At 43.7% G+C, this 15171-nt stretch overlaps 1 protein-coding gene across 4 annotated transcripts in view; it reads right to left on the bottom strand.

Annotated features, from left to right (window-relative positions):
• slc25a42 (solute carrier family 25 member 42) overlaps positions 1 to 15171 on the bottom strand; it is a 76168-nt gene that overhangs the window by 31527 nt on the left and 29470 nt on the right. For 3 of the 4 annotated variants that reach the window (XM_068016064.1, XM_068016065.1, XM_068016063.1), the window contains exon 2: positions 6132 to 6229. In XM_068016064.1, the coding sequence (XP_067872165.1) occupies positions 6132 to 6182 (51 nt within the window). In that variant the 5' untranslated portion in view covers positions 6183 to 6229. Of the gene's footprint in view, positions 1 to 3571; positions 3709 to 6131; positions 6230 to 15171 lie in introns of those variants that run through there. The other variant, XM_068016066.1, reaches the window with a different exon arrangement.

Here is a 15171-nt window from a genome sequence, read left to right as displayed (position 1 = left end):
TTACTAACCCACCCTTCTACACCCTCTTCCAGGGTGTATTTTTGTATTGTCAGCAAATTTGGATATATTACACTCTGTAGGACAGAACTTGCTTACTGCTGAAAATAGAGACATGTTGTCAAAGCTTTTCATCAGGACAATCCGCAAGAACACCAATATAAGGGAAAACAACAACTTTTACTATATGAGGAGAGTACTGATTTGTTGGCAAGTGAACTCTGATTGGTAGATGCGTTGCCATGGAGAATGCACCAGTTAAGTGACTGACAATCAACTGCCAAGCTTTGTTTGAAATTTAAACCAGGCAGCTTGACTCTGATTGGTCAAGGCATTTCCCCAAGGAATGAACCAGTGAATGGCTGTCACTTATTTTGTTCAGCTGAAACAGACGCAATGTTTGCACATATTCTTTCTGTCTGCAAACAGGGCCCGGTGTATTAATATATGTAGCTTCCAGTACATGCAAATGCGCCACACTGCGAGCCCTACTGACAATCTTAAACTGGTTGTCAGCGTAATTCTTAGCACACTGAGGATTATTTAGCAAATGCTGTTCAATCACGGAATCACATCTAATGTTGGACACTGTTTTGAGTTTTGCAAGCATGGGCTGGTTGGGTACAGCCTGTACCTTGCCCGTTGCGAACAGCAGAAGGGACATGTTGTTTGATACGATCAGTCAGTCTTTGGGATGTACGACCTACTGCATAGAAGCAACGTGAAACAGCTAGTTTCACCTGTTGCTCAAATTTTTGGGATACATTACCCTTCCAAAGTAACTTGAGGTCGACTGGGCACTTTTCAGGGCCGAAAATGACAGCCTTAGGCCCGTTCATAAGTTTGCGCGATATACAGTGAGAAATTATCTGATCAGGGTTGACACTGTCTTTGTTTCGCCCTATTTCAGCATCAAGCTTGCATGGTGAGCAAATGGCTTGGGCCCTATTTACGAGGTTGCCGAGAAGGCCAATCTTAAAGCGCGTAGAACTGTAGGAATCCCAATGAGCGTATTGACCAGTGAAGGTAGGTTTACGGTAGACTGTGGTAGACGCGGAGCCTAAAGGCAAGGAGTGAAGAAAAGCTGGCACACTCTACGGTAATAACAAAGGACATGGCTGCAGGTAAACAAGAGAACGAGTGTGAGTGAAAGCATGAAAGTAAGCAAAAGACTTGCATTTCTATAGCACCGTTCATGACTTCAGGACGTCCCAAAGTGCTCAACCAATTAAGTACTTTTGAAGTGTAGTCACTTCTATAGTGGAGAAAATGCAGCTGCCAGCATAGCACAGCAACATCCCACAAACAGCAACGACCAGTCAATCTGCGCTCTTAGGGATAAACATTGAGGGAGAGTCCCTACTCTTCACAGCCGCTATGCAACAAGGAGGCAGGTGCAGCCGCTGTAAATGAGTGCGCCTTGGTGATAGGATTATCTGCAAAGAGTTCTTCAAATGCACAGGTGGTCTCTTTTGTGCCATAAGCAGTTTCAAATTTTGAGATGTTAACAGGAAGAGACAAATGTATTTCCTGCTGAAGGTATTTACTGCTCGGAAAAGCACAGCAAGCAAAGTTTGTTAATTGGTTTTCATGTCATAAAAATTCCAAATTGAAAATATTCTGAGAAGGATATAAAATGGCTTTGGAGCAGCTGGAATCATATCAAACACAGAAATGGAATGAATTCGAACAACAGATGGGACATAACAATAAATTAATGCAGTGTTATCAATAGGCTTGTTTAACACAGATACCAAACTGGCACAGAAAAAAATGTCACTTTCTTTCTCACCCAAATTTAATAAACCCCTTTTCTGAAAAAAAAAATTAAGCTGGGATTCAGGGATATTTTTGTTAGTTCTCCCTTCTAAGGCCTCTCCCACTTGTTCATGTAATTGCTTATTCTTCACTTAACAGCATTGATGATGGGTGTCAGAAGACTATTTGACCATGGAGAGAATTACTGCCAAACCCAATTTTGTCCTCACCCAATGTTCCCTGGCCCAGTGAAGCCAACTGCAGCATCCCTAACTATCAGCTGTCTCTGCACAGATCAGGGAATCAGACCATGCACCAATATGTTAATTATAGTGTTACGATCAGGTGAGGAGGCGTCACAAGGCTCCCCTCTTGTCTTTCTCCTTGTTTGACCACAACAGGGTTTATTGCTTTTAAAACAGTGCATGTGCTTACCACTTCAGTGAATATTTTACCTTTTACCTTAGTTGTGATCATAAAAGAACCAGACAGGTTTTCTTGAGTTTAAACAAGAGGTGAGTTTATTGTACTAAAAAAAAATGTAAACCCAATCTAGATAAAACAACAAAAACCAAGCTACACTTTCTCTCACATGCACGCACGCACACACAAACAGGTTACAGAGTGATAAGGGAATGGTGGGTTGGATTAGAGGCCAGGACAAATAAAAATAATACACAGTCTGTGGGGACTGGTAATTCCGTTGTCTTCTGGTTGAAGTTGTGATCCTGAAGTCTCTGGCTTTGGAAGTGCACTTTGTGGCTGGCCCACATGGTTCAGAGTTTTTCTTGGAGATAGAGTTGTAGGTGGCATTCCTCCCTGGGGGTCTCTGTCTGTAGCAATGATTGGCTTGGATGGTCCACAGTCGCAGACAGGTTTCAAACTTCAGTGTTACCTGGAGCGAGAGAGAGAGCGTGAGCGCGAGAGCGCGAGAGAGAGCGAGAGAGCGAGAGCGAGAGAGCGAGAGAGCGAGAGAGCGAGAGAGAGAGAGAGAGAGAGAGCGATCCAGTGTCCTCGTTTGCAATTTAATTAGATTTGAGTCTCGGTATTTTCAATCTCTCTCGAGTGTCATTGCTTCAATGTTCACCCCCTGAAGGTATGACTCCACTGTTAATGTTCCAAGATGGCTTTGAATGTTTTGCCATTAGAACTGAAGTTGTTAGCTAATTCCAAATTCATGAGGCATTGTCCTGGATGCAGCATCGTTAGACATGCGTCTCCAATTCGATGTCCTAGAATGTGAGGCATTTCAATGCAAATTGTGGTTGCCATCTTGGCCGCTAGCTTTTTAAAAGTTAACTGTCGGATCCCAGATCCTTTGGAAAAGTTTAATGTAGGTTTCCAACCGATGAATTAAAAATCCTCATCTGGTATAACATTTTCTTGACAGTGTGATGTGCTCAATTTATTAGTACATTTTCCCCCCACCAGTACTGTACCCCAGTGCTATACAGTGACAGGCCTGTACCATCAGTATTGTACCCCAGTGCTCTACAGTGACAGGCCTGTACCCACTAGTACTGCACCCTGATGTTACACAGATCATAATGCTTTCTCTAGGCACAACCCAGACTTATGTAAAAAATCTATAATCCTATTGTACTAATGGATTTTCCCCAACTCACTCCACCCCCACAAACATCTGAAGTGTTATTCTTTAGTCCTGCAATGAGGCAAGGTCACAGTTACTGCCCATCTCTAGTTGCTCTGAACAACTGGGTGGCTCATATTAAAAGTCAACCACATGGCGTAGTAACAGAGTCACATGTAAGTCAAAGCCAGTAAGGGCAGCCAGTTCAGATGCAAGGTCACACACCTGAAACATTAACTCTGTTTCTCTCTCCACAGATGCTGCCAGACCTGCTGAGTATTTCCAGCACTTTCTGTTCGTATTTCAGATTTCCAGCATCCACGGTATTTTGATTTTATCATCAGGGCAGCCAGTTCCCTTCCCTGAGAATATTAACACACAAGTTACCAGGTTACCACTGCAAGTCCACTGACTTCCAAAAATACCTTGACTATACTTCCTCCCACCCCACTTCCTGTAAAGAACGGGCAGGTTATCTTATGAGGAAAGGTTGGACAGGCTAGGCTTGTATCCACTGGAGTCTAGAAGAGTAAGAGGTGACTTTATTGAAACATATAAGATCCTGAGGGGTATTGACAGGGTGGATATGGAAAGGAGGTGGAAGATTCTAGAACTAGGGGCCACTGTTTAAAAATAAGGAGTCGCCCATTTAAGACCACAATAAGGAGTAATATTTTCCTCTCTGAGGGTCGTGAGTCTTTGGAACTCTTCCTCAAAAGGCGGTGGAAGCAGAGTCTTTGAATATTTTTAAGGCAGAGGTAGATAGATTCTTGATAAGGGGGTGAAAGGTTATCGGAGGTAGGCGGGAATGTGGAGTTGCGGTTACAGTGAGATCAGCCACTCCTGCTCCTAATTCGGATGGTCTTGTTTGTTTGAACGATGCCACCTTCCATACGAGTGCTTCCGATATGCCTTCCTTTTCCTTATCTGAAAATTCCCCTCCACCTTGGTTGATACTGGTCGTTCTTCCCCACTCCAGTTCAGACAACGTGTGTATATACTCAGTAGTCTACTAACCAAAGGACCATCTTGATGGCCTAACGGGTAAAGACAGCTGCTGGTGTAATGATGAGCCATGTAGACAAGTGACACACTCAGTTCCTCTCTCCACAGATGCTGCCCGACTGCTGAGTATTTCCAGCGTTTTGTCTACTTTAATACCAGAATTATTGAATCTAATGTTATATTTTGCCATGGAGGGAATTGAACTCATGACCTCTGGAATATTAATGCAGTATCATTGCATGAAAATGTCACATGCCCACCGCCATGCTTCTCTGAAATTCTTGTAACATAGCACTGGGAAAACACGCCTTGACTGCAGAGCCAACTAGAACAACTCCCATTCTTTCTGGTACAGCAAGTCTGCATGCTGGGCAAGCAAATGGTTCACCTTTATTCTATTGATCCGGGCTGCTAATAAGGCAATTAATACACAGAAAGGCTCAAAGTTTAACTGCAGAGAAATGCTACTCACATATCACAGCAAGTTAAAGAATCATTTGTATGCTAAGTATATAGGCTGTACATCCCAAAGACTTGATGGATCATATCAAACAACATGTCCTTTCTGCTGTTCGCAACGGGCAAGGTATAGGCCTTACCCAACCAGCTTGTGCTTGCAAAACTCAAAACACGTGTCTAACATTACATGTGATTCAGCGATTAGACAACATTTGCTAAATAACCCTCAGTGTGCTAAGAATTACGCTGACAACCAATTTAAGACTGTCGGTAGGGCTCACAGTGTGGCGCATTTGCTAGCTATATTAATACACAGGGCCCTGTTCTTTGCAGACAGAAAGAACATGCATAAATATTGCACCTGTTCCAGTTAAACAAAATAAGTGACAGCCATTCACTGGTTCATTCCTCAGGGAAATGCCTGGACCAACCAGAATCAAGCTGCCTGGTTTAAATTTCAAAAAATGTTTGGCAGTTAACTGTCAGTCACCGTAAACTGGTGCATTCTCCATGGCAACGCCTCTACCAGAGTTCACTTGCCAACCAATCAGAGCTCTCTTCTCATACAGTATAAAGTTGTTGTTTTCCCTTACATTGGTTATTCTTGCAGATTATCCTGATGAGTGCAAGACGAAAAGCTTCGACAACATGTCTCTATTTTCAGCAATAAGCAAGTTAAATGATATGGAAACCACGGAAGCATTATATTAATGAGGCCCTTCAGGACTACTGGAAAATAAACACTCTTTACATAGAATTAACAGCACAGGGTAGAATATTTGGTCCAACTGGTCTGCGCTGGTATTTATGTTCCACATGAGCCTCCTCCCACCCTACTGTATCTGTCAACATATCCTTCTCCTTTCTACGTCATCTAGTTTCCCCTTAAATGCATCTATGTTTAAATTACTAGTTCCACACTCTTTCCCTCCTCCTCCACCCCCACCAATTCCAATGTTTCTCCTTCCCTGAAGACACTGTTTATTGCTGGAGTGCTTGTTTCCCCATTCCAACCATACAAGGAATCCAGACTACCACTACCCACTCTCCACCCCCGAGTCCAGGGGACTTTGTTCAACTGTATCATCCCTACTCCACATTGAGATGGACCTTGGGTAGTAGCCTACTGTGAACGCACACGCGCACGGACGCATGCACACAACCAATCCATGCAAGGTCGTCATTTTCCACACTGATATCAATCATGACATTCCACATTTCCATTCTGGGCATCAACACACCAGGTGTTGGCTCAACAATGTATTCATTGGGATCTCTGATGTGAGGTCTCAAATCACCCTAATACATTCTCCATTCTTACCATTACTTGAGTGGGAGTAGTTTCAAGAGTTTTCTCTGCCACATTGTCCATAACAATCCCTCTCGCACATACAGGGCAGTGTGCGGATCACAGGACTCCTGCAAAAGAATAAAGGATCAACATTAATGACTCGTTGGAAGAGATAAATTACATAAAAGGGATGAGAGAGGAAGTAAATGCATGGCCTTCCGTTAAGTTCATGCAAACACACCATTTTTGTATTGAACAGTTTAATGATGGATGCTACTTCTTCTGCACTTTCAGCTACGCATTAAAGTCAAACTGCACCACAGGTGTGCTTCCCTATCCACTAAATCCTGACCAAAATAAAGGGGGTGTGGGGGGGAAAAGAAACATCAAAATCTTGCTGGAGGCATTTTAATTTTGTGCTCATGTCCTCCAGTTTGGCACAGAATATCTAAGAAATAACTGCATGCAATTACAACATCCGTCCCTCTTAGCACTAGTCCGAAACCTGCATCACATCCCCTTCCCAATATCCTTGGAATGAGAGTTTGGCCAGCATCTTAGAACCCAAAATTCTAAGTCTTTCTGTGAACTCTCCACAAACATCAATCTCATTTTTTAATATTGCATGCCCAGAGTTGGCAGCTGATATTTTGTTTACAGCTTCACCAATAAATCGATTCAAGGGTAGAGTAGCATTTAGACTTTTAGTCAAATACCCCGGAGATGCGCAAGCCCAGTCTTGCTCATAATGGCTTCACTTTCAGCAAATGCTCTACAATCATAATCACAACCCTTTCCGCCTCTGCTAACGAATCATCCCTTTATGGCGTACATGTTTTGCATTTTCCATTGAATCATTCACAGCCTTATATTGATGTACATATGATCATTGAGCAATTTTACAAACCCTACCACTTTATTTATACAGAATGCTAGGGTGAATGAGTTGAAGGTGCATTGCTGCTCGTGACAGCCTCCATTACTACAAATCACTCGCACTGTCACCACCAGTCTGCTTTTCATCCTAGTAAGCCGAGACACAAGTGATCCAAAAATCAAGGATGGCAGGCAGCAAACATAAGGTTCTAATTTAGTCCCCGGCATTTGTCAAAGCTTGATGACAAGTTTTTCTATTCATAAGCCAGGTTTCCAGGTCTTTCGTGTAAGCTTCAGTTCATCATGCAGAATTTGGTTTGAGGCTCAAACAACTCAATTAAGTTTACAACAGTAAAACTCATGATCTTTTTGTATATTTTGGTTGCTTTGTCCCTTCAGCCTATTGTGGTGTCAACAGTATTATTTGTGCGGTTTTTCCAAAGTGAAAGTTACTGATTTCAAACACACCCTCATGGAGTGGTTCAAGGCAGCATCCAAATGTTTCTTTCACAGGGACAAGGACAACGACTCGCATTTATATAGTGCCCACAGCACTTCACAGAGCTGAGGCACTAGTGCACAACAAGTAAAGCAGGAGCTGTTAGGAGACGGTTGACCAAAAGCTTTGCCAAACGCAGGTTTCAAAGCAAGGGATAGAAAGGAACTGGAGAGGTTTAGGGAGGGAATTCCAAACCTTGGGGCCTTGGCAGCTGAAGGGATGATTGCCAAAGGTGGGGTTAAAGGAGGAGAATGCGCAAGAGGACCTAGCCAGGGGAACAGAGTACTTATGTGTAAAGTCCTGGAGGAAGTTACAGAGATAGGGAGCGGTGCAAACATGGAGGGATTCTAATAGAAAAAGGTGAATTTTTTTTTCAAATCTGAAGTTTTGGAAAACCTGGAACCAATGTAGGTCAGAGGACAGGAGGGGTTGTGAAAATCAGGATGAGTCCCTGCTTATGCCAGTATGATGTTAGGTGATGTCAGATCAGAAGTAGCTGCGACGCCCCCAGTCAAATAGACAGCATTGCGCAGTCTCACATATGACAAGTGGATCACTTAAATGAGGGACCAAAGGGGCTGTCAGCACTGCTGAAAATTCAACACAGCAAAAGTGAACACCTTCAGAAGAGGAGAGAAAAATTTGCTGGAGGAACAAAATAGAAAAGGGAAGGAAATGTCGAAGTATATAGACAAGAAAGGCTAAACATGAATTTAAATTAGAAAAAAAATGTTTGAAATACAGACCAGTCAGCATTAAACGGAAAGAAATGGGCAAAATCTCAGCATTGATTAAAGATAGAGCTGCAGTTTCTTCATTTTATTTCAGATTTCAAGTATTCACTGTCTTTCTTTCATCTTTGCTAGACTAATGCTGGATTACTCCACCTCTTTCAAAGCAAACATTTATTTTTGGACCCAATCAAACCTCTATCAAGGGTCAGTACTGTCAATGTTTCTCAGCACCTGACAAATGTTGCTAGTCCCATATTCTCAGTTACTGAGTATTTTGAAATGACTGATGTTAAACCACCCTCCATCTGCAGTTTGGCCTGTACCCCACCCCCCACCAACACATTTGCAACAAAAGACAACACTGCTCCAGCACAATCTTGTCTTATCAATAATGATTAAAGCCAAACACAGCAGTTTATTTTTATTTTATTTATTTTTTATTTAGAGATACAGCACTGAAACAGGCCCTTCGGCCCACCGAGTCTGTGCCAACCATCAACCACCCACTGTTACTCTCTGTACATTATGAATATAACCAGAAAAGATGATTAGATGCACAAAGAGAGAAAAAGAGAGAGAGAGACACAGAAAGAGAGAGAGACACATAGAAGCGGAGGGAGGGAGGGATGCGCGGAAAGTGGAGGGAGGGGCCGAGGAACGCCCAGAGTGTGGGCAGGGAGGGCCACAGAGGGTAGGGAGAGAGGTCCACATGGTGGGGATGACAGCCCCACAGAGGTTAGAGAGGGAGGGAGGGACGCACGTAGGGGGTAGGTAGGGGCACGCTCATGGGGGAGGGAGGGGTGTACAAAGGGAAGAGGGAAGCGGGAATGGATGCGTTGGGGGATTGAGAGGGAGGAAAAGAGATGGGGGGGGGGGGGGGGGAGGTGGTGAAATGTGGAGATACAGTGGGCCAGAGAGAAGGGGCAGGGAAACAGAGAGCCAGAGATATGGAGTGGGGGCAGGGAGACAGATAGTTGGGGTAGGGGGTGGTGTGGAGCAGAGGCAGAGGGATAGCAAGATACATTTATGTATAGGGCTCCACCAAATTCATGGCTTTGAAAAATGTGTCACAAACTGAAATCTCCATTTTGTGAACATCGCGCATTTTTTTTCATTGACACAAGGCGCACCTCACTGAATGCTTGGCATGTTGCAAATATTGCACGTTTAGTGATTGACACCAGGCTCAATTTGCTGATTGGTAGATGAGGGAGGCATTCCAGTGCAATTTTGAGAGAAGCAATCTCAAGTATTAAGGAATTTCTCTTTCGAAGAGCCAGAGCAGACACGACGGGCCGAATGGCATCCCGCACTGTAACGATTCCATGATATTAGCAGACAAGTCAGAATTTGGGCGGCACAGTGGCGCAGTGGTTAGCACCGCAGCCTCACAGCTCCAGGGACCCAGGTTCAATTCTGGGTACTGCTTGTGCGGAGTTTGCAAGTTCTCCCTGTGACCGCGTGGGTTTTCACCGGGTACTCCGGTTTCCTCCCACTGCCAAAGACTTGCAGGTGATAGGTAAATTGGCCATTGTAAATTGCCCTTAGTGTAGGTAGGTGGTAGGAGAATTGAGGGAAGGTGGGGATGTAAGGGAACATGGGATTAATGTAGAATTAGTATAAATGGATGGTTTTTGGTCAGCACAGACTCAGTGGGCCGAAGGGCCTGTTTCAGTGCTGTATCTCTATGTCGATGAAACCAGAAACCTGCCTTGTCTTTTTTTTTGTTTTGAATAGATCATTTTCATGGTTTATTGCAACACCATGAAATCTACAATTTAAATATGTGAAATCATGTAAAATGCTGTGACAATGAAATTTATAAAATTTGACCATGAATTTGGTACGGGCCTATTTATGTAGCACCTTTCATGACCTCAGGACGCTGCACTGTGTTTTACAGCCAATTACGCTTCTGAATTGTACTCAATTGTGAAACAGGCAAAACCTTCAAAAGGAGCATTGGTGGAAGTGCGTTAAACACTGGTCTTTATACATTGGGAATGGGCACACTCCAGCCCAGGCTTGCAGGATAAAAGCCTCCTCTCTGCTGGCTGTACGAGTCCAATATGAAACAGTTTAGGCAATTTTAACCCAGCTCCTAGTGATATTAGACTTAAGAGCACAAAACAGGTACTTAATCGTTGATACGAAACTGGGAATCCCACTCGGAGGCCAGACAACAGCTGACATAGGAAATGGAAAAATTTAATTGCGAATAGACGTCTGAAGTTGATACTGAGGCACATTGATGAAATGTAATGAAAAATGCACATTGGGCCATGGATTAGGACCGAAACCATGCAACATCACGATGCCTCCCACAGTCACATATTGTCGAGGCTCCCATATAATGAACAGCTATTCCAGTAAGACATTTGAAGGCTGCCGTTGCTGATGGAAATGGATCGCAGAAACAGTCCATACTGTTAAAACGGGACCATGAAAGTGAAAATAGGGAGTAATCAAACCATACACAGAAAAAAATGGTTACCTTGTTTAGAATAAAACATATAATCAATATTGTGATGCTTAGTATTGATATGAAGTGCCCAAAATAGACAGTATTCCGTTGCCCAACAACATACATTATTTAATGAGCCCAAAATCTCATCTCATTTACAAAACTGGTCCTAATCATTCCCACTAAGGCTAATCATAGCATCTTAATGCACAGAAGACATGTCATGCCTATGTGGGCTTTTTGAAAAAGCCGGCCAATTTAGTCCCACAACTCAGCCTTTTCCCCCAGAATCCTGCAAATTACTTCTCAAGTACATGTCCAAATGCCTTTTGAAAGTTCCTATGGAAGCTGATCGTATCACCCTTTCAGGTAGTGTATCCCAGTCAGTAAAACCCCTCTGTATGCAAAAAAAAAAATTTCCTTTTAGTTCTTTTGACAATTACTTTAAATCTATTACCTCTGGTCACCAATCCACTTGTCAGAGGAAACAAGTTTCTCCCTATCTGCACTATCAAACTCCCCATAGTTTGATTACCTCTACTAGGTGTCCCCATAGCCTCCTCTGCTCTGCGAACAATCCCAGCTTCACCAATCTCTCCTGCCTTTTGGTCTCTTGCTGCTTGAGACTCCGAACTAAGGAGTCACGAGCTGACATGGCTCTCTAGATTATTCTGCAACAGTAAGAGGATTCGACTGTGGAGAGGAAAATGTGACAATACTCAGCAGTGGTCAAGTTGGTAACACACCAAGTACACTCAAGAGTCTCATCCTCAGATTTGAGGGCAAGAAGTGGGAGATGTAATCAAATAGGGGCAAGGCTAGGAGATTATGGATCACTTGGTGGGCACAAGGAATAAAATTCTAAACATTTTCCAACAAAGATCACTGGCTAAGAAAAAAAATATGCTGGAAATACTCAGCAAGCCAAGCAGCAACTGTGGAGAAAGGAACAGAGTTAAAATTTCAGATTGATCACTGCTTGAGAGCCCTGGCTGATTTTTAAACTCTCTTGAGCTCAGGGTACTGTAGAATCTGTCAAAGAACAGCTCAGCACAGATCAGAGATTGCCCTTAGGAGTTTACAAGTACATGTGGTTCTGTTCCATACTGGCCAATGCACTTGCCAATTGATGTGTTTTAGCATTTGCAAAGATTTCAATCCCTAAACTACTTATTCTAGTTCAATCAACTATAAATTGACCATCTTCATTTTACACCAGATTGAAAGAAAGTCAAAAGCCCTTGGGGTATCATTGTTATGTAGACAAACTCCCTCTGTGAACAGTCTCATGGGGTGCATTCACACTAAAAGGTTAGTAGCGCGGTGAATCACTTTCAACTTTCCACCAATGTTAAACCTGCGTAGTGTAAAACAGGCACCAAGGCCCAAACTGGCACACAAAGAAGTCTTATACTGCTTTGCTCAAGCAGTGGATTGGCCTAAACTCTGGATTCGGGTTGCATTTACACTAGAGCTGCAGCAAAACTGCTTCACCCAATGCTACAATGGAAATGCACCCCAAAACTTACCCCTGAATAACACTAGAAATGCAAGTTGTTGCCTTGTCTATAGTTCCTTTAACATAGAAAGATGTCCAAAGATACTTAATGGGAGGATTATCAAACAAACTTTAACAGAGCCGGATGAGAAGATATTAGATCAGATGACCAAAATCTTGATCAAAGAGGTAGGTTTTAAGAAGCGTCTTAAAGGAGGCGAGAGAGGTAGAGGCACGGAGAGGTTTAAGGAAGGAATTCCACAGGCCTAGGCATGGCTGAAAATGGTGGAGTGATTAAAATCAGGAATACACAAGAGGCCAGAACTGGAGGAGCGCAGAGATCTTAACCCAATATGTCAGTGAATTTAAGACAACGGGGGAAGGTGGGGTAGTGCAGGAGATGGAAAAAAGCAGGGAGGGAAATTTCTAGACGATACAGCCAAAATTAAACAAGATATATCAAAAGTGGAAGACAGCAAAGGGCAAAAGGGAAAGAACCAGCTCAAATGAAAAACAAGTGGTGAGGTGGAAGCTCATATTTCCTATTACAAGAATTCGGATGGAAAAACCATTGGAAAAAAATTAATTACGATATTAGGATTTTGTGATTAGGCGGTGGCGTAGTGGTATTATCACTGGACTAGTAACCCAGAGACCCAGGGTATCCCTCTGGGGACATGGGTTCGAATCTCACCACAGCAGAAGATGGAACTTGAATTGAATTAATAAATCTGGAATTAAAAGCTAGTCTAATAATGGCCATGAAACCATTGTCGATTGTTGTAAAAACCCATCTGGTTCACTAATGTCCTTTAGGGAAGGAAATCTGCTGTCCTTACCTGGTCTGGCCTACATGTGACTCCAGACCCACAGCAATGTGGTTAACTCTTACATGCCCTCTGAAATGGCCTAGCAAGCCACTCAGCTGTACCTAACCGCTACAAAGTCAATAAAAAGGAATAAAACCAGACGGACAACCCGGCATCGACTTAGGCACCGAAAACGACAACGGCAAACCCAGCCCTGTCGACCCTGCAAAGTCCTCCTTACTAACATCTGGTGTCAACCTGGTGAAGCTACAACCCAGGACTACTTGCATGCCAAACTGCGGAAGCAGCATGCGATAGACAGAGCTAAGCGATCCTATAACCAACGGATCAGATCTAAGCTCTGCAGTCCTGCCACATCCAGCCGTGAATGGTGGTGGACAATTAAACAACGAACTGGAGGAGGTGGCTCCACAAATATCCCCATCCTCAATGATGGGGGTGCCCAGCACATCAGTGCGAAAGATAAGGCTGAAGCATTTGCAACAATCTTCAGCCAGAAGTGCCGAGTTGATGATCCATCTCGGCCTCCTCCTGAAGTCACCAGCATCACAGATGCCAGACTTCAGCCAATTTGATTCACTCCGCGTGATATCAAGAAACGACTGAAGGCACTGGATACTGCAAAAGCTATGCACCCTGACAATATTCCGGCAATAGTACTGAAGACCTGTGCTCCAGAACTTGCCGCGCCCCTAGCCAAGCTGTTCCAGTACAGCTACAACACTGGCATCTACCCTGCAACTTGGAAAATTGCCCAGGTATGTCCTGTACACAAAAAGCAGGACAAGTCCAACCCGGCCAATTACCACCCCATCAGCCTACTCTCAATCATCAGTAAAGTGATGGAAGGCGTCATCAACAGTGCCATCGAGCGGCACTTGCTTAGCAATAACCTGCTCAATGTACTATTTCGAAGAGGAGTAGGCGAGCTCCCACCCCAGTATCCTTGTCAATATTTATTCCTCAATCAACATAACTAAAGCAGATCATCTGGTCATTATCATATTGCTCTTTGTAGGAGCTTGCTGAGCTCCATGGCGGCCATGTTTCACACATTACATCACTGACATTTGGTTCTAAAGTGCTTTGGGACATCCTGAGGTCATGAAGGGTGCTATGTAAATGCAAGTCAGCTGAAACCATCACCTGAAATATGAACTAAAAATGAAATAACTTTCTTTAACTCTTCCTTCAACTGGCTTTGCAACAGATTCACAAAGATAATTAGAACCCAGTTGCCCTTCAGAGTAAAGGCTGGCTCGGGTCTGCAAATGAAACCCGACAGAACCTGACACCGAGCCGGCCCGGCCCGAGTCCTTTCATTTTTTTCCCACGCCCGACCCGGCCTTCCGTTTTTCACTTTGTTGCCTATCTGCACAAGCTTAAAATAACTAACAAAACCATCTTTCAAGTCCAAAAAGTACATTAACAGTGGAGCCACTTACTGGAGGTGGTGATGGAGCGTGTCCAATCCGAGCACGAATGCCGGACCCAGAAGTGCGACCCGACTTGAACCCGACACATGTCGTCGGGTAGCTGGCCTTTACTTCAGAACAACCAAGAAAGCAGAATATGCAAGCAGCTAAAGGTCCAGGTACTCAAGGATTTATAACTCACTTGTTGATTCCCAAGTATAATATTCAGAGGGGTGGGATGGAAGAGAGGTCAAAATTCCTCTTAAAATTATAAACATTCCCCATTATTGAAGATCCACCAATCATAGCATCTTATAGCACAGTAGGTGGTATCAAGCAGCACTTGCTTAGCAATAACCTGCTCACTAATGCTCAGTTTGGGTTCTGCCAGGGCCACTCAGCTCCTGACCTCATTACAGCCTTGGTTCAAACATGGACAAAAGAGCTGAACTCAAGAGGTGAGGTGAGAGTGACTGCCCTTGACATCAAGGCAGCATTTGACTGAGTATGGCATCAAGGAGCCCTAGCAAAACTGATATCAATGGGAATCAGGGGGAAAACCCTCCGTTGGCTGGAGTCATAGCACAAAGGAAGATGGTTGTGGTTGTTGGAGTTCAATTATCTGAGCTCCAGGACATCACTGCAGGAGTTCCTCAGGGTAGTGTCCTAGGCCCAACCATCTTCAGCTGCTTCATCAATGACCTTCCTTCAATCAGAAGGTCAGAAGTGGGGATGTTCGCTGATGATTGCACAA

The sequence above is a fragment of the Heterodontus francisci genome, chromosome 36 (genome assembly GCF_036365525.1).
Source record: "Heterodontus francisci isolate sHetFra1 chromosome 36, sHetFra1.hap1, whole genome shotgun sequence".
NCBI classification, from domain to species: domain Eukaryota; kingdom Metazoa; phylum Chordata; class Chondrichthyes; order Heterodontiformes; family Heterodontidae; genus Heterodontus; species Heterodontus francisci.
Note: the sequence above shows the minus strand (reverse complement) of the source record. Positions and strands in the feature narration are given on the sequence as shown.